Genomic DNA, 19,317 nt, shown 5'->3' with positions numbered 1-19,317 from the left:
ACCTCATATGTTGTTAACCTCTTCATTCCTGGAATCATCTTCATGAACCTCCTCTATCTAGACTCTCTCCAATTATAACACATCCTTTCTGAGACATGGGGTCCAAAATTGTTGACAATACTCCAAGTGCGGCCTGACTAGTGTCTTATAAAGGCTCAGCATTCTCTCCTTGCTTTTGTATTCTATTCCCCTTGAAATAAATGCCAACATTGCATTTGCCTTCTTTACCACAGACTCAGCCTGTAAATTAACCTTCAGGAAGTCTTGCTCTAGGACTCCTAAGACCCTCTGCACCTCTAATATTTAAATCTTCTCCCCATTTAGATAATAGTTTGCACTATTGTTCCTTTTACCAAAATGTATTATCATACATTTCCCAACACCATATTCAATCTGCCACATTTTTGCCCATTCTTCCAATTCGTCTAAGTCCTGCTACAAGCATATTTCTTCCTCAGCACTACCCCTCCACCTACCTTCGTATCATTCGCAAATTTTGCCACAAAGCCATCAATTCCATTATCTAAACCAGGGGTGTCAAACTCATTTTAGGTCACGGGCCAGATTGAGCAAAATGCAGCTTCATGCGGGCCGGATCAGTCGGACGCGTGCGAACGCAGCTTTTGTTGCCTCCGTTTTTTCAGCCTGCTCTCATGTGTCTCAGTCTCTGCTATAACTACAAAGTGTTTCACTTTACAAATTCCGTTTCTTATGAAGAAGACTGCCGAGCAAGACTGCTGAATAAACACTAAAAACCCTGAAAACCTGGTACCTGAATAAACTCAGCATTAGCCATATCATATGCCATAGGCGCTTCCATTACTGGAGCCAGCTTTAATAGTAATTAGATATTATCTCGCGGGCCAAAGATAATTCCACCGCGGGCCGGATTTGGCCCACGGGCCTTGAGTTTGACATATATGATCTAAATCACTGACAATGTGAAAAGTAGCGGTCCCAATACTGACCGCTGAGGAACACCACTAGTACTGATGGCCAACCAGTAAAGGTCCCTTTTATTCCCACACGCTGCCTCCTGCCTGTCAGCCATTCTGCTATCCATGCCAGTATCTTTCCTGTAATGCCATAGGATTCTATCTTGTTAAGCACCTTATCAAACACCTCCTGAAAAACCAAGTACTGCCTCTCCTTAATCCACCCTGCTTGTTACTTCCTTAGAAGACTCTAACAGATTTGCCAGGCAAGATTTCACTTGGCAGAAATCATGCTGACTTTGACTTATTTTATCATTAGTCTCCAAGTACTTTGAAACCTCATCCTTAATAATAGACTGCAACACTCTCCCAACCACTGAGGTTACACTAACTGGCCTATAATTTCCTTTCTTTTGCCTTCCTCCCCTCTTAAAGAGTGGAGTGACATTTGCAATCTTCCAGTCCTCCAGGTCCATGCCAGAATCAAGAGATTCCTGAAAGATCATGACCAATGCATCCGTTAGCTTTTTAGCAACTCTGGACTCTGGGATGTGGTCCATCTGGCCGAGGTGACTTAAGGCCTTTGAGCGTCCCTAGCACTTTTTCCTTTGTAATAGCAATGGCACAACTCCTGCTCCCTGACACTCACGGACCTCTGGCATTCTGCTAGCGTCTTCCAAAGTGAAGACATATGCAAAGTACCCATTAAGTTCATCTGCTGTTTCTACTTAACTCATTACTACTTCACTAGCATCATTTTCCAGTGGTCCAAAATCAACTCTCACCTCCCTTTTACTCTTTATATAACTGAAAAAAACTTCTGCTATCCTGCTTTATATTATTGGCTAGTCTGCCTTCATATTTCATCTTTTCATTTCTTATAACTTTTTTTACTTGCCTTTTGCTGGATTTAAAAAACTTCTCAATCATTTAACTTTGCATTCACTTTTGACTATTTTACATGTTCTTTCTTTGGCTTTTATGCAGTCTCCAACTTCCCTTGTCAGCCACAATTGCCTATCCTTCCTATTTGAGAACTTCTTCCTCTGTGGGACATAACTATACTGTGCCTGTGAACTTTTTCCATAAACTTCAGGCATCTCTGCCCTGCCGTTATTCCCGCCAGTATCCTTCTCCAATCCAGCTGGGCAAGCTCCTCTCTCATGTAATTCCCTTTGTTCCATTGCAATACTGATGCATGTGACTTATGCTTCTCCCTCTCAAATTGCAGTATGAATTCAATCATATTATGATCACTGCCTCCTAAGGGTTTCTTTACGTTAAGCTCCCTAATAAGATCTGGGTTATTACACAACACCCAATCTACGATACCTTTTCCCTAAGTAGGCCCAAGCATAAGCTGCTCTAAAAAGCCATCTCATATCCATTCAACAAATTCCCTCTCTTGTGACTTGACACCAACCTGATTTTCCCAATCCCCTTGCATATTGAAATCCCCCATTACAATTGTGTCATTACCCTTATTACATGCCTTTTCCAGCAACCTTTGTAATCTTACCCCACATCTTGGCTACTATTTGGAGACCTATATATGATTCCCATAATGGTTTTTTAACCCTTGCTATTTTGTAACTCCAACCACAAAGATTCAACATTCTCTGACCCTATGTCACCTCTTTCCAAAGATGTAATTCCATCTCTTACCAACAGAGCCACACCACTGCCTATGCTCTCCTGCTCGTCCTTCAATACAAAGCATATCCTTTGACGTTAAGCTCCCAACTACGGCTTTCTTTCAGCCATGACTCCTTAATGCCCACAACGTCATCCCGACCAATCTGTAATGGCATCTACCTTATTCCAAATGCTATGCACATTTAATTACAGTACCCTCAGTCCTGCATTCTTCGCCCTTTTGACTTTTGTCTCTGTGGTACAATTTAACTCTTTGCTCTGTCTGCATTTGCACCCAATCAGTGGCTTGTCCTTCCTTACATTCATGTTACATCCATTATCTACTTGTAAACCTGCTGACTCATCCTCGGCTCTGTCATCCTGGTTCCCATCCCCCTGCCATATTAGTTTAAAACAGTCCCAAGAGCTCTAGTACTTCACCTGTAGCACAATTCATGATGCTAGCAGCCCCACATAATACAACCCAAATAAATATAATTGCACTTATCATCTATTGTCCACACTTCCCAGGTATGAGGCAGATTTAGGATGACATGAAGAAATAAAAATGAAAATTGGATTCTCCTCACTTTTATCACCACTCTGACTTTTTTCCTCTTCTCACCTGCTATCACTTCCCCCTGGGTCCCCTCCTCCTTCCCTTTCTCCTATGGTCCACTCCCCTCTCTTATCAGAGTCCTTCTTCTCCAACCCTTGATATTTCCTAACCACCTTTCAGCAAGCCTCCTTCCCCTTCCACCACCTTTTTATTCTGGCATCTTCCCCCTTCCTTCTCAGTCCTGAAGAAGGGTCTCGGCCCAAAATGCCAACTGTTCATTCATTTTCATAGATGCTGCCTGACCTGTTGAGTTCCTCCAGCATTTTGGTGTGTGTTGCTTTGGAATATACATTTCATGGTAGGCACTTGACTCCACCGTTCATTGAGACCATAGTGATCTGCTCCAGCATCACTTTCCAGCATCATCCTCATCTCTCTCGATCCCTAAATAATCAGAAATCTATTAGCTGCTGTTTTGAATGAACTCAATAACGGAACATTCGCAGCTCTCTTGGTACAGAATTCCTGAGGCTTACAACACTGTGAGTGAAGAAATTTCTCCAGATCTCAATCCTCAAAGGCCAACATCTTATTTTCAAACTGCATGCCGAGCCTTTGAACATTTCTGTAAATTTTAATGAGATCTCCTCTCATTCTTCTAAACTCTGGAGAATAGAATTCCAGTCTACTCAATCTCTCTTCATTTGGCAACCCCATTTTCCCTGGAACCAGCACAGTGAATTTTTCACTACACTGTCTCTAAGACAAGTGTATCCCTTCTTGGGTAAAGGGACCAAAACTGTACATTACAGCTGCCTATCAGCTCATAACTGCAAAAAGACTTTTTATAACTGCATTCAAACCCATTTGTTACACATTTGATCTATTAAGCCTCTGCTGTACTTGTGCACTGGCCTTTGGTGATAACACTATCCATTCTCAATACTTAATAAACACTCTGCTTTTCTGGAGCAACAAACAGTCTGCTGGAGGAAGTCAGCAGGCTGAGCAGAGTCTGTGGGGGGGGGAGGGGGAGGAAGTGTTTTGGTTCAGAACCCTGTATCAGAGCTGAGAATGGAGAGGCAAGTTGGCCAGTATAAAGAGGAGATGGGGAGTGGTGAGAGAGGTATCCAAGTCTGCTTCTCAGTTACATTTATCAAAGTGGACCAGCCGCATTCTGGCCTATTCTGTCTGCTGCTCCATATCTTTTTGAAGCCTCTTTACAGACTGTCCCCTAACTCACAACCCCACTTGGTTCAGTAAACAACTAAACTTATAACATTTAGCTCACTATGCCCAAATCACTAATGTAGATTGTAACTCGGGCTTAAGCATCAATCTCTGCCGTAGTCCACAAATCACAGCCTGCCAACATGGGAAGAGTCCATTTATTCCCATTCTTTGCTTTCAGTCTGATAATCAAATCCCTACCCATATCAGCTCATTACCTCCCAATCCAAGTGTTCTAACCTAACTTCCCAACCTCCGGTGTGGAACTTCATCAAAAAACTTCCAAAAGTCTAATTACACAGTATCTTTATTATCTAGTCTACTAATCTTATCCTCAAAGAAATCCAGCAGATTAGTCAAACTTGACTTTCCTTTCATAAATCCACATTGGCTCATCTCAGTCCTTTAGTATACTTTCTAATGTTGCTAACGTTACCTCCGTGTCACTGCCTGCATTAATCTCTCATCCCTTGGTTTCCCTAATATCTGAAAATCTATCTACCTCTGTTTGAATATAATCAGCACCATTTCTGCGGTAAGAATTCCAAAGATTCATCACCATCTGGCCAAACGAAGAGCAATAGTACTCAGATACTACTCAGTTTTTTTGTCTTTCCCTCTGTGGTGGACAGTTGAAGATCCAGCCTGTTCAAGTGTGCAAGTGTCTAGAGTGACACTCCCAGAAAAAAGCGAGGTTGTTAATAGAGAAAACACCTTAGGATCCAAAAAAATGAGTAATATGACTTTATGTTACTCAAGATTTAAAAAACAATGAAGCAAGGTATCGTTGATTGGCTCTGGAAGGTCTTACCTTGGTGCCTCTTCTACAACTTTCTGATTCCTTCTCTGAATGGAACACTCTCTCTCATTCAGCCACAATGTGTTACCATGTTTGTCTCCGAGAACCTAAGGAGTAAAGTGCTTCTGAAAGGTAACTGTGTATTTTTTTAACACTGTTAATAGTGGTCATGATAAGAGCATAATTAATAAATCAAACCCAACATCATCTTTCTTATTTTCTGATTATTTTGAAGTGAGATTTTTAATTGGATGAAAACAATTTTGTTCAATTATCCATGATCATTTGAATATTTTTTCCCCCAAGCTTCCTGGTATGTATGGATTTGTTTCTATTATCCATCTCTTGTCACTTACTTGTTTCTCCCTGAATGTCACTTTTCTTCCAAGTACCACATCTCAACTCTGATTTCCTGAAACCAGCATTTACAATTGCACGCATACACTTTTTACCACAGGATATCACAGCTGAGTATCCCTAGCAAAAATATCCACATCTTTTTCAGCAGGATAGCAAAGAGAAATGAAGAAGTATCTTCATGTTCCCCTATCCTTATAACCAACACCCCAGCCAAGATCAACTGAATTGGCACAGGTCAAGAACATAGATGGGCCACTTACTAACATGCATACTTTGCCCTCTCCCTGAATAAGCTTCACTGAATGACCGAGAGAGCATTCATCCTCATCAAAACAAACGATATGATAATGTGAGGTGATTCAACATTTTTGACACTCAGTCTGTGTCATCTATTCTTTTTTTTTGCCAAATACATTTACAGGAAAGCATTTTATTCTGCTGTAATGTAAGCATGCACCAATGTGACGCCTTCACCATTACTCCTGCGTCAGCGATCATATAGTTTCTCTGAAAGAGGCTACTGATTAATTGGTGCTATGACCTGTCCCGCTCTACCTCCCTATAAAAGAGGCTTCTCGTTGCCATTTGTGTACTTAAGAAGTTAAGTTAAATATACAGGATTTGCTTTGACCACATTCTGACCCTTGTTTACACTGATACTCAAGAGAGCAACAGTGTAATGCTTTATAATATTCCCATTAGGAACTAGGCTGCACTATGAAAATTCAGTAAACTCTGACAGGCAGAAATTTCTACCACATCTCGGTTACCGTTGAATCTGTGCTCTGCAGATGACAGAATAGTCCTTCAGCAAACATAATTAATTATAAGCTTTCCTGAAAAGAATTTTCAATTTTGAGCTTATTAACCTGTATCTCAATGTGCCGAGGATTATCAATGAACTTTTCAATCAAGAGGCGATCATCTCCAAAACTTGAGGCAGCTTCCTGTGATGAAAATCTAAATCCTTCCCTAGAAATGGAAAAAAAAGTGGAATTTTTGTTTAAAATTTAGTGTTTTTGAATTCATTTTAAAGATCATTAGTTACTTGATGTATTTTGTGAATAATTTTATTATGTGCATTCATGAATGAAGATAAAGAAACACATTTGAGCAATCATAATACCATACGGCATAGGAGCAGAATTAGGCTATTTGGCAATGAATTCCACAGATTCACCACCCTCGGGCTAAAACACCCTCATCTCTGTCCTTCTACTCAGACGCTGTGCCCACTGGTTCTATATTTTCCCACTAATGGAACCATCCTCTCCACATCCACTCTATCTAGGCCTTCCAATATGTCTTAGATATTGAACTACTAGATATTAACTCTGCACACTGAATTAAAAATAACATCTGGATTTAAGCAGCATAATAGGCAATAAAGAGAGTACTTTGAATGAGTTATAAACTTCAATCTGGTGCTTCCAATACAGCAGATCATTGGAATTTCCAGTTTTATCTCCTTTTGCTTTTTGTGCAACGAGAATCTAACCAAAATTCATTCTAATCCCCCTAGAGGTTCTGAATGCAGCTTAAGCCTTACAGATCAGCAGACTATTGAGTGTTTCCCCTGATTTTCAGACTTCAATTGAGCTGCAAGAAATTGCTGCAACCAGTATCAGTACCCTTAACCAAGGGCTGTAGTGACTCAGAAAATAATGGGTTCACATCCCATTCCCAAAAACAGAGCAACAGGTCTAGGCTGATATTCCACTACAGCACCAAAGTGTGTATTGATTTACCAGAGCTGTTATTTTTATGCTGTGATGTTAAACTGGGGCTGAATGCACACTTTCCTATCACAATGCACTATCTGAGGAGAAATATTCTCCCCAATGCCCAACCAATTTGTATTATTTCCATCAACATTTCTAAGATGGTATCATCACTATTACAACACTACTTGTGGGAGCTAGCAATACAAAAAGCCAGCATTTCCTACATTATAAAACTTAAAGAACAGTCATGTGACAGACTGTGAACCACTCCAGGATGCCTTGAAGCTATCAACGATTTAAATATAAACCTGTACAACAAACTTCCCTTTCACAAAACAAAATCTAAAAAAAACATTGTATTGATTTAACTTGCTTCCGAAACTGGAAATCAAGAAACATATTTTGTGCGATGGCATATATCTACATCCCCAGTATTAAGCTGCTGATAATTTCATGCTAGATGCATGCCTTTAAGAGTCTATTTTCCTTTGTTTGATAGTACAGAGTAGGAATCACTTGTGTTAATGAATGAGAAAAGTGGTAGGGGTGGGCAAGCATGGCTCATTCATTACCATTCATTCACTAATCCTCACTCAAACCTGTCCCCAAATATTCGGATGGAATGGCCGAGTAACACTCAACCAAAAAAGGAATTCAACTTGAACCAACTTTTCAGATGAATGCCTCTAAGTGATGCCGGTAGTTATTTATTTTTAAAATGCTAACATGCCAATGAGAACTTTCCATTTGATATCAATTCGTAATTGCTTAGTTTGAGAAGTGAAAGTAAGACCACAGGCTAATCCATTCCATTTTGTAATACCTTTCTGAGGGATAAGTTTAATTTAGGTAATTCAAGGTGCTTCTTCTATATATAAAATCTGCTAACTACAATAAATTTGTTTGTTTCCTACACCCCACTGCAGAGGAGCTGGATGGTCCTTCAAAGCACAGAACATTCAAAAGCACTCATAGTTTTCAGAAAGATGGAAATAGCACTGCACCTCTCTACAATAATGAATGTATCACTACAATTCCTTCATTCATACACCTGCTTTTGAAAATCCAAATCCTTTCCAGATATGGAAAATTTATATGTTAAAATTCTCACCTTTTCTCCAAATCCTTTTGTGCTTTCCCTCTTTTGTAACCTCCTGCAACCATTAAAATTCTGTAAGCTTTCCATCTACGGTAATTGTTCCACCAATGGTAGCCATATCTACTGCATCCTGAGTCTTAAACTTCACGATTTCCTCCTCGTACTTCTTTCTGCGCCTTCAACCTCATCCTTAATATCACTCTTTGTAATCAACTTTTCAGTCTACTGTCTTGCTATGTCTCCTTAAATGACTTAAGGTAACCCGCCAGTGAAGCATGATGGGATATCTAATGATGGACACTGAAGGAAGGCCACTGATCTACTGATCAACTTTCATCTAAATGGAAACGCAGAAGGCACTCAAGTGTATGAAAATCCCTTCCCTATTCTAGAGACTGGAATTCACTTCTGATTCTTCAGCAAAGTACTAGCACTAATTTAGCCTCTTCCAGAGGCATAAAATTTGATGGTTCTGAGCAGGGTCTCAATTGGCAAGGAATCAGTTTGTTTCACTTATTGGGCTGGGCTACAGGTCAGATCCCACGGCAGTACCTGGCTGTGCGGAAAGTAGGAAGACGTTTCAGCATTTGAAGGGAGATGTTACCCTATGGAGAGCTGCTAGCTCAGGTCAGTCTTAAGGATTTTACAGGTGGTGTGAATCATAAAATCATAGAACACTACAGCACAGAAACATGCCTTTCGGTCTGTCTAGTCTGTGCAGAATTACTATTCTGCCTAGTCCCATCAATCCGCACCTGGACTATATGCAGGTGCAGGATCGGTTCACTCCAAAGAGGAAGAAAGATCATAAGGGGAGTAAAGAGCGGCTGTGCCTGACAAGGGAAGTAAAGGGCAGTATAAAAATAAAAGAGAAGTATAACATAGTAAAGATGAGCGGGAAACCAGAGGACTGGGAAGCTTTTAAAGAGCAACAGAAGATAACAAAAAAGGCAATACACCAAGAAAAAATGAGGTATAAAGGTAAACTAGCCAAGAATATAAAGGAGGATAGTAAAAGCTTCTTTAGGTATGTGAAGAGCAAAAAAATAGTTAAGACCAAAATTGGACCATTGAGGACAGAAACGGGTGAATTTATTATGGGGAACAAGGAAATGGCAGATGAGTTGAACAAGTACTTTGGATCTGTCTTCACTAGGAAAGACACAAACAATCTCCCAGATGTAAAAGTGGTCAAAGGAACGAGGGTAAAGGACGAACTGAAGGAAATTTATATTAGGCAAGAAACGGTGTTGGACAGACAGTTGAGTCTGAAGGCTGATAAGTCCCCGGGACCTGATGGTCTGCATCCCAGGGTACTTAAGGAGTTGGCTCTAGAAATCGTGGACGCATTGGTAATCATTTTCCAATGTTCTACAGATTCAGTAACAGTTCCTGCTGACTGAAGGATGGCTAATGTTGTCCCACTTTTCAAGAAAGGAGGGAGAGAGAAAACAGGGAATTATAGACTGATTAGCCTGATGTCAGTGGTGGGAAAGATGCTGGAGTCAATTAGAAAAGATGAAATTACGACACATTTCGATAGCAGTAGAAGGATCAGTCCGAGTCAGCATGGATTTATGAAGGGAAAATCATGCTTGACTAATCTTCTGGAGTTTTTTGAGGATGTAACTATGAAAATGGACACGGGAGAGCCAGTGGATGTAGTGTACCTGGACTTCCAGAAAGCTTTTGATAAAGTCCCACATAGGAGATTAGTGGGCAAAATTAGGGCACATGGTATTGGGGACAGAGTACTGACATGGATTGAAAATTGGCTGGCTGACAGGAAACAAAGAGTAGCGATTAAAGGGTCCCTTTCGGAATGGCAGGCTGTGACCAGTGGGGTACCGCAAGGTTCAGTGCTGGGACCGCAGCTGTTTACAATATACATTAATGATTTAGATGAAGGGATTAAAAGTAATATTAGCAAATTTGCTGATGACACAAAGCTGGGTGGCAGTGTGAAATGTCAGGAAGATGTTATGAGAATGCAGGGTGACTTGGACAGGTTGGGTGAGTGGGCAAATGTATGGCAGATGCAGTTTAATGTGGATAAATGTGAGGTTATCCACTTTGGTGGCAAGAACAGGAAGGCAGATTACTATCTAAATGGAGTCAAGTTAGGAAAAGGGGAAGTACAACGAGATCTAGGTGTTCTTGTACATCAGTCAATGAAAGCAAGCATGCAAGTACAGCAGGCAGTGAAGAAAGCTGATGGCATGCTGGCCTTTATAACAAGAGGAATTGAGTATAGGAGTAAAGAGGTCCTTCTGCAGCTGTACAAGGCCCTGGTGAGACCCCACCTGGAGTATTGCGTGCAGTTTTGGTCTCCAAATTTGAGGAAGGACATTCTTGCTATTGAGGGAGTGCAGCGTAGGTTCACAAGGTTAATTCCCGGAATGGCAGGACTGTCATATGTTGAAAGATTGGAGCGACTGGGCTTGTATACACTGGAATTTAGAAGGATGAGAAGGGATCTGATTGAGACATATAAAATTATTAAGGGATTGGACACGCTGGAGGCAGAAAGCATGTTCCCGCTGATGGGTGAGTCCAGAACTAGAGGCCACAGTTTAAGAATAAGGGGTAGGCCATTTAGAACAGAGATGTGGAAAAACTTTTTCACGCAGAGAGTGGTGGATATGTGAAATGCTCTGCCCCAGAAGGCAGTGGAGGCCAAGTCTCTGGATGCATTCAAGAGAGAGTTAGATAGAGCTCTTATAGATAGCAGGGTCAAGGGATATGGGGAGAGGGCAGGATCGGGGTACTGATTGTGTGTGATCAGCCATGATCACAGTGAATGGCGGTGCTGGCTAGAAGGGCCGAATGGCCTACTCCTGCACCTATTGTCTATTATATCCTCCATACCCCTCCCATTCATGTTCTTATCCAAATTTCTCAGAAATGTCAAAGTCAAACTTGCATCCACCACTTCTGCTGGCAGCTCGTTCTACACTCTCACCACCTTCTGAGTGAAAAGGTTCCCCCTCATGTTTCCACTTTAAACATGACACCTTTCACCCTTAACTCATGACCTCTAGTTCTAGTCTTATCCAACCTCAGTAGGGAAAACCCGCTGGCATTTACCCTACCTATACCCCTCATAATTCTGTATACTTGATAAAAATGCACTCAGAACAGAGAGAAAATATTAAAGGGATTCAATAAGTAAATCACAAAAGTATGATACTGAATAACCACACTTGAGCAAGGCATTCGTTAACCCTTAGTATGTTTTGAGAATATCAAAGGGCTTCTATATGCTCTACTTCCCTTTTCTGTTTTAAAGAGCTATCACACACAAGTTAACAGAAAGCATGAACCAACTGTATATCTGTGAATACAGTGTCTGATGTCTCTACTGGAGGAACTAGGACCTGTTTATTAAAAAAAGGGTGGTAACAAAAATTTTGTGCTGTAAAAATTGCAGGAAGGAAATGAAAACAAAACAAATGGGAGCACAGGATCACCTGACAAATCAACTGTAGGAAGTATGGAAGGACGTTGCTAAGGCGACAAATAGCATTTATTGCAGTCAAATCAGAATAGATTAAAATGACACAAAGGTCAATATGGTCAAGATGAATTGAAAATTACTGCACTCGGAATGAATGTTTAAAGGATTCAGCAAATGGGTAACTCAGAAAGATAAGTCCACAAAAGGAAGATATTGATGTTATTGTGTATTCTATCCATCCAGGAGCACACTTCAGTGAGGCAATAGGTTGCAGCTCTGCTAATTAGCCATTTAATTCTCATCAGTTCTATGCATGCTTTGTTGCAGCAAAATTCATTTCCAACTATTGAGCTCACGGAACTTGGAGAACTGAGGCAGTCAACAAGGACAATAGAAGCCCTGTCCTCAATCCGAATATTTCTACCCCTATAGCTGTGTCTAAAATTATGAAGTTGCTTAATATGCTAAGAACAGTTTTTGTTCTCCTTGAGACCCCTTGGACAAAGTGTGGGTGGGGGTGTGGTGTGGTGTAAGATTTTACAGGCTACTGTTTCCCTTACCAACCCTGAGTGTTCTGCCTCTCCTGAATTACATGGTGGTTGGGCAGAGAGTTGGTGGAGTAGGAGGGGGTAGGGGATAGGATCTGAAAAGAGTGTCCAATTGTAATATTCTGCACATGATGAGCTTGGGCCATACTTAAAGATCTTTGGGAACATAAGGCTATTCAGCCCCTTGAGCTTATTCCATCATTCAATTGCTTTCCAACGTACCATTTCCGAATGGGCCTATGCTCTTAAACTATTTCTCAGAGAACAGGGGTCTCCATCAGTGCCAGCGGGACACCAGTATATTAACTCAGCTAATGAGGACAGTAATTTATTAGATCCCACAATAGATACACAGCTAGAGCCAACCCTATTCACACTTCTAATTGAGGAGGGGGTGGTTGCTGGAAATCAGGACATCTGGAGAGCAGGAAGAATCTGCTGCTTAACATTTGTACGATGATCAAATAAACACCAAATTCGCAAAACAAAATACACTGCCTCGGCAATAACGTCAAACTCTACACTGCAGTAATGGAGAGACTGAGTACACACAAACATTTACACTAACACCGAGGGCTCACAGGCATGATTGTCAGCTAAAGTTGACTCAAACTTGGTCAGAGAAGGTGGTTATAAGGACAACTAAGAGAAAAGGGAAGCAGAGGAGTTAAGGGAGAAAACTCTAAGGCATAGTAGCTACAAGTTCAGTTGTATACCTGACTCTGTCTCTAACCCACAGACTGGTACAGTGTTGGCAACAGACACCACGATGATGCCGTATCCCTGAACAACAAATACTGCAGAGAAACAAGGCTGCTGGCAGTCAGCGGCAGAAACGAGAGCAACAAAGACTTTTCCCTCAAATATACATTTTTAATCTCAGTTTATTGACAAACTTGAGGAAAGTACAAAATAAAAACCAAGAAGCATTTACCCGGTAGATTTTCCTAGGGTGTAAAATATTAATCAGCAACAGCTTGCCTATATCTTTGAAGGTGAGAGGGCAACCGTTTGCTCTGGTTTGGCCTCATGCAGAGTGATATAGCCAATTCTGGATTCCACATTTTCAGAAGGATATCAAGGCCTTGAAGCAGATTTGTTGTGGATTTACTACAAGCATCTCGGGGATGAAGGGGCCTCAGTTACGTGGAGGTTCGAGGTGTTCCCATTGTTCATAAAGCAAAGAAGTTTAAGGGAGGTTGAAAAAGCACATGATAAATCTTTGTGATTGGCAGAAGGATCAGTATCCAGAGAAAATTTAAATGGCACAAAAATATTTCTTGTTGTCAAACAAAAATGTTAATATTAATGTCATTTGCACAAAGTAAAACCAAAGTTATTTTCCTGGTATTAACATGGCTGCTAGATTAAATGGGGGAGAAAATACAGGCAAATGCCTCTATCTACCTTTCATAATCTCTGAAAATTCAAATTAAGTATTTCTGCTGCAATATAGGAAACAAGGCAACCAGTTGATCAAATGAGGTAATGAAACTGGAGAGGAGAATATGACTCTGCTAAAGAGTACAGATCTCCCCATTACAGCCTGGGTTTCCTCCCACAGTCCAAAGATGTACCGTTTGGTAGGTTAATTGATGTTTGTACGTCATCCCATGATTCGGTTAGGATTACTGGGAGGATAGCTGGGCAGTATGGCTCAAAGGGCTATGAGAGTGAGAGGGATAAGGGGGAGAGGAGGGGAGGGGGGATAGATGGATTGATAAATGGATGAATAAAAGGAATGTGGCTAGGACTGGAGGACCTGAATGCTCAGGAGAGATTGGAAGGGATGAGACAGTTCTCCACAGAGCAAAGGAGACTGAGGGTGACCTTTTGGTTTTGGCTGATCATTGTCACACGTACCAAGGTACAGTGAAATGCTTCAGATGCATCAAGATGGCGGCGCGACGACGCAGGGCGCAGCGGCCACTCCAGTAAGGAATATCCGTTATCTGTAAGTAGGGGCCGTGCACAATCCTGATTTGATTGAGACGGATGTGTGAAGCACGGAGGAACATCTGGCGAAACTTCTGACATGCCTGTGCTGCTGACGCTGCTACTGAGCGATCGGAGAGATCTCCAGAGAGGAAGGCCCCGAATCCTCGGCTTTGCCTGTTGCTTGGTGGCCGGAGCCGGGGTTGAAGCACTCGGCAGAGATGGTGCTCGGTGCTCGGTGTTGGAGGGCTGGTCGGAGGCACGAAGTTGTCGGAAGTTTTCGGACGGACTCACAGTTGGCTGTGCTCGGGTGCTTCCAGAGGCTGCATCGGGAAGTTTTGCCACGTTGGAGGTTTCTTCCTTCTGCCATCTGCGTGAGATGATGGGCTATCTGGGACTTTGAGACTTTTTTTTTACCGTGCCCATGGTCTGCTCTTATCAAATTATGGTATTGCTTTGCACTGTTGTAACTGTATGTTATAATTATGTGTTTTTTTTGGTCAGTTAGTCTTGGTCTGTCTTGTGTTTATGTGATATCATACTGGAGGAACATTGAATTTCCCCTTGGGGATGAATAAAGTATCTATCTATCTATCTATCTATCATACAGATCAAATCACAAAATGGTGCATTGAGCTAGAGTGAGGTAAAACAATAACGATGCAGAATAAAGTGCAAAAGCTACCAAAAGAGAGCAGTGCAGGTAAATGATAGATTATGGGGCCAAGAGTCCATCTTATCACACAGGAGATCCATTCAAGAGTCTGACAAAGGAAGCTGTCCTTGAGCCTAGAGGTACATACATTCAGGCTTTTGAATCTTATGCCCAAAGGGAGAGGGGGAAAGAAGAGAATGCCCAGGGTGGGTGGAAACTTTGATTATACTGGCTGCTTTACTTTTATTTTATTTAGAGATAGAGTTTGGAACAGGGCCTTCTGGTTCTTCGAGCCGCGCCAGCCAACAACATACTGATTTAACTTGAGCTTCATCACGGGACAACTTACAATGATCAATTAACTTACCAACTGGTACGCTTTTGGACTATGGGAGGAGAACGGAGCACCTGGAGGAAACCCTCGTGCATATCAGAAGGAACATACAAACTTGCTTACAGCCACGCCGGAACTGAACTCCGAAGCCCCGAGTTGTAATAGCGTTGCGTTAACCGCTACCCTAACTGTGGTGCCCTATAGCTGAGACAGTGAGAAATATAAACAGAGTCCTTAGAGCAGACCTGGTGTATGATGACCTCTTCTAAAAATCGGTTGAATTGTGTTTCTTTGTTCTCTGGTTGCCTGTAAGGAGACAAATCTCAAGGTTGTATATGGTATGTACTACTTTGATAATATATGTACTTTGAACTTTGAGAGGCTGTGTCGTGCTGAGCTGTGACCACACCAGCTTCACGTAGTCACATGCAGAGCAGTCGGCATACCGAGCCATTATGCATCCAGACAGAATGCTTTCTATGATGCATCAATAAAAATTGATAAGATTTGACAGGGAATGCCGAATTTCTTCAGGCTCTTAAGGAAGTAGAGACTTTGCTAAGCTTTCTGGCTGTGACATCAGAGTGGTTGAACCAGGCCAGGCCGTTGGTGATGTTCACACCTAGCAGCTTGAAGCTCTCAACACTACTTGAAAAGATTTATAAAACTTTGAGCTTTGAACTTTGAAAGTCTTCCACAGAGAAGGTAGTGGGGATATGGAATGAGCTGCCAAGAGAAGGTGGTAGAGACGGGTATAATTTCAACACTTAAAAAGATATTTGAACAAGTAGATGCTTAGAAAATGTTTAGAGGGATATAATCCAAACGTAGGCTAATGGAATTCATGTAGAGAGGCAGTTTGGTCGCCTGAAGACCCCTGTTCTGTGCTGTATCACTCTATGAATCACCTGTACAGACCAAACTGTTGCAATGTGAGAGGAACAAGTGCCACAAATGTAGCTCCAAGCAGGAAAGTGGAAGCTTCAGGTTTGAGAGGTGCTGCCAAAGAAGCACGTCAAGTTACTTCAATGCAACATTCTGCAACATTGCTGCCCCAGTGGCAGAGCAAGTGATATTCAGGGTCCCAATCTAACACGCTCTTTGACTTGGATTGTAAGAGTCTTCTTGAGCACTGTTGGAATTGTATTTATAGAATCCAGAATTTTGCATTTATCTAGTGGAAAGCCCTCCTGACTCCTGCTTTGAGGATGACAAAATATCTCTGGGAGTTACTCACCACTCTCTGAACCTGTCACCAGAGTATTTATGTATTTTGTCTTAAACTTTTCATATTAGTTTGAAACCAACATTTTTTCCTCAAATATTAAAATAACTTAGTGATGAACTTAATTTTGTCCACTCTCAACTCAATTGTCACATATTAGATAATGAGCACAAATGTGTTGGTTTGCTTCATGTGTTCACATTCCTACTTGCAAGATACTGTGTTGCCTCCTCCTATTTTTCACACTTTCCCCCAGGATGAGAGCGGGGCAGGTATCACAAATGGGGCATCTGGCTCCAAGTGAGTCTAGGTAAACAGTAGCAAAGAGGAGTGAATGACATTCCAGTGAATCTGGCAAACAAACGAAGCATCACCGGTTGTTTGCTTTAACAGCACCCTCTCAAACAAATTAAACAACAACAACCGGCCTGCCGAGCTCTGTTTATGCTGAACGTCTGCCTCAGCCTGGGCTCCCAACACCTCCATCAAAACGCTGCCAACACCGATTGGGCAAAAGGTTTTGCAATCCAACCCGCTGCATATTGAATAGATTCTCCATATCAATAGTTTAGTCACAACATAACTACGTTATGTTGTTTCAGCATGGTCTTACCTGGTCTCATCATCATTCCAGGCTATTCTCATTCCTTTCCCACCACCTCCTGCTGAAGCCTTGATCATGACGGGATAGCCTAGCAGCAGGAGACAATTAGACACATTTTGACTTTGATCACGTGTGTGTGACAGTTGACCATATGCCCGAAAATGTTCAAGGCAGCAACTGGTTCACAGTAAACTACCTTCACACACTTTCCTAACCAGCAGCATTGCCGCTACTTTTATCAAGAGCCCCCATCCCAAAGTCATTAGGTCGACCTCAGCAATATAACATGGTGAATCTGTGTAGTTTCTTTACAGCTACACTGGGCCTACTATGGTTACGCACTTTATTGCCTGATAACTTGTCCTCCTTCCTCACCCCCATCCAAAAAAAATCAATTCAAAATAAAATAGAAAGAACAAGGATCAGAACAATGGTCAGAACTTCCGATCAAAATTATTAAGTATTTAGAAACATATTGTATCTTTGTAATTACATGCATTGAAGAATCAAGGGAGAATAGAATATACAATATAGAAATAAATAGAGGGGTAGGAGTCTTGACAGGGGTGGGTGGTGGTTCAAATGGAGCATAAGCACTGGCTCAGATCAGTTGTGTGAATGATCTGGTTCTATACAGCAATAATATTGCAGCAAAAATCATTCCACTTAATTTTACAATGTTATTAGCCTCTTGACAAGTGAACAGGAATTTTGCATGCCAGGATAGTATATCTACATACAAACACATGATAGGAGAGGGTAAGGCTGTCAACAGGTCATCCTGGACAATTCTCTCTGAACGCCTTGTGGCCTGTTACAAAGCAGAACCTTTAGTTTGCTCTTTCGGGCCATAAGTAATGTCTCTCTGTGGGAGGCAGACAGCGGACCGGCAAGAGAACAGTAACAATAAAATGAATGCGGAAAAAATGCAGAAAAAAAGGTTATTAAATGGTTTACACAAATAAAGAGAATAACTGGACATGTCTTGCTCCATCTCATTTATCCTTCTTCAAAATTACATTACTAAAGGTTCCGTCAGTGCTTTTAACAGATATGTTATACTCATATTATTTTATAGTATATAGAATACTCCATACAGTAAACTCTTGTTGATCCGGCATTTATGCATCTGGAATTCCAATGCGATTGGCAAATATTTCTAAGAATATTTAGCAACTGCTTAATTAAGCAACATTATTTCAAGAATTATGGAAAATTAGTGTGAAAGACATTGAGTTTATGTTTATACATAATGGCAACATAGTTGTAGGCTAAATAGCAGGAATATACTCTGAAAATTTGGCACTTCATGTTACAGTACATTGAGTACAGTAAAACATTTAATTTACTTTTGCTGTATTTTACAGTAACACAATATAGTTGCAATGTAAAACATTGCCATTGAAAAGAAAAAGGAGTGACATATTGTTTAGCGAATAATTTAATGTTTTATGCATACTAATGTGTGATGCATGGCACTATTGATTTGAGCAATTGCAGCCAGCAGATTCATGCAGCCAACATCAATCCCACTCCAGCCCGTCCCACCCTCCATTCACCACAGACAGAGGACTGAAAGTGTACTGTATTCACTTATATAAAGCTAGCAATAAAATGGTAACAAGTGGGTAAAAATTAATATTTTACCAATTTCCCTGGCAATTCTGACAGCTTCATCAGCATCCTGTAAGAAAAGAAAAATTGACCAACGTTAATCCTGGCACCTCTATCCTTTCCTCTTATATTATATGCGTTGCACTAGTGAGAAGATTTTATTTAGTTTAACTTTACAATAGCCCTCTGCCTTCTTATTCAATTTCATAATCGAAGACAAACCCTCTGTTGCTCTTCCAACTTTTTGTTGGGAGTGGAAGAAGGAGGCAAAATAATTTTGTTGAAATATTTACGAGTTCCTATTTTGAAAGATCTCTTGTGTGTTCATGTTAATGGTCCTTTCTCACTTTATATAAACTTCAATAGAAGTACCAATTATCAATTTTCACTATAAATGAACAAGTAAACAAAAAAAACAGAAACCTGAGCACTTTTATGAAGATTCCAGATTGTGAAAAAAATGTAGGATTTAATAGTCTGTAGCTGTAAAATGTAAATTAACTTTTCCATCATCTTGCCCACTTAACAGTTCTTACCTCTCCAATAACTGTGCAGTTCCTTTTGCTGACAGTAGGGGGAGAGAACTGTCCATAGTTATAACTAA

General features: G+C 41.0%; 1 protein-coding gene across 1 annotated transcript in view; it reads right to left on the bottom strand.

Annotated features, from left to right (window-relative positions):
- Window positions 1-19,317, bottom strand: part of pcca (propionyl-CoA carboxylase subunit alpha) — a 458,281-nt gene that overhangs the window by 237,276 nt on the left and 201,688 nt on the right. Inside the window, exons 8-11 of the mRNA XM_073028749.1 lie at window positions 18,747-18,783; window positions 17,109-17,187; window positions 6,388-6,490; window positions 5,171-5,265 (exon numbers count right to left, since the gene is read on the bottom strand). Of these exons, the coding sequence (XP_072884850.1) occupies window positions 5,171-5,265; window positions 6,388-6,490; window positions 17,109-17,187; window positions 18,747-18,783 (314 nt within the window). The remainder of the gene's footprint in view (window positions 1-5,170; window positions 5,266-6,387; window positions 6,491-17,108; window positions 17,188-18,746; window positions 18,784-19,317) is intronic.

Source organism: Hemitrygon akajei, chromosome 2 (assembly GCF_048418815.1).
Source record: "Hemitrygon akajei chromosome 2, sHemAka1.3, whole genome shotgun sequence".
Taxonomy (NCBI): Eukaryota; Metazoa; Chordata; class Chondrichthyes; order Myliobatiformes; family Dasyatidae; genus Hemitrygon; species Hemitrygon akajei.
This window is presented reverse-complemented; position numbering and strand designations above follow the sequence as displayed.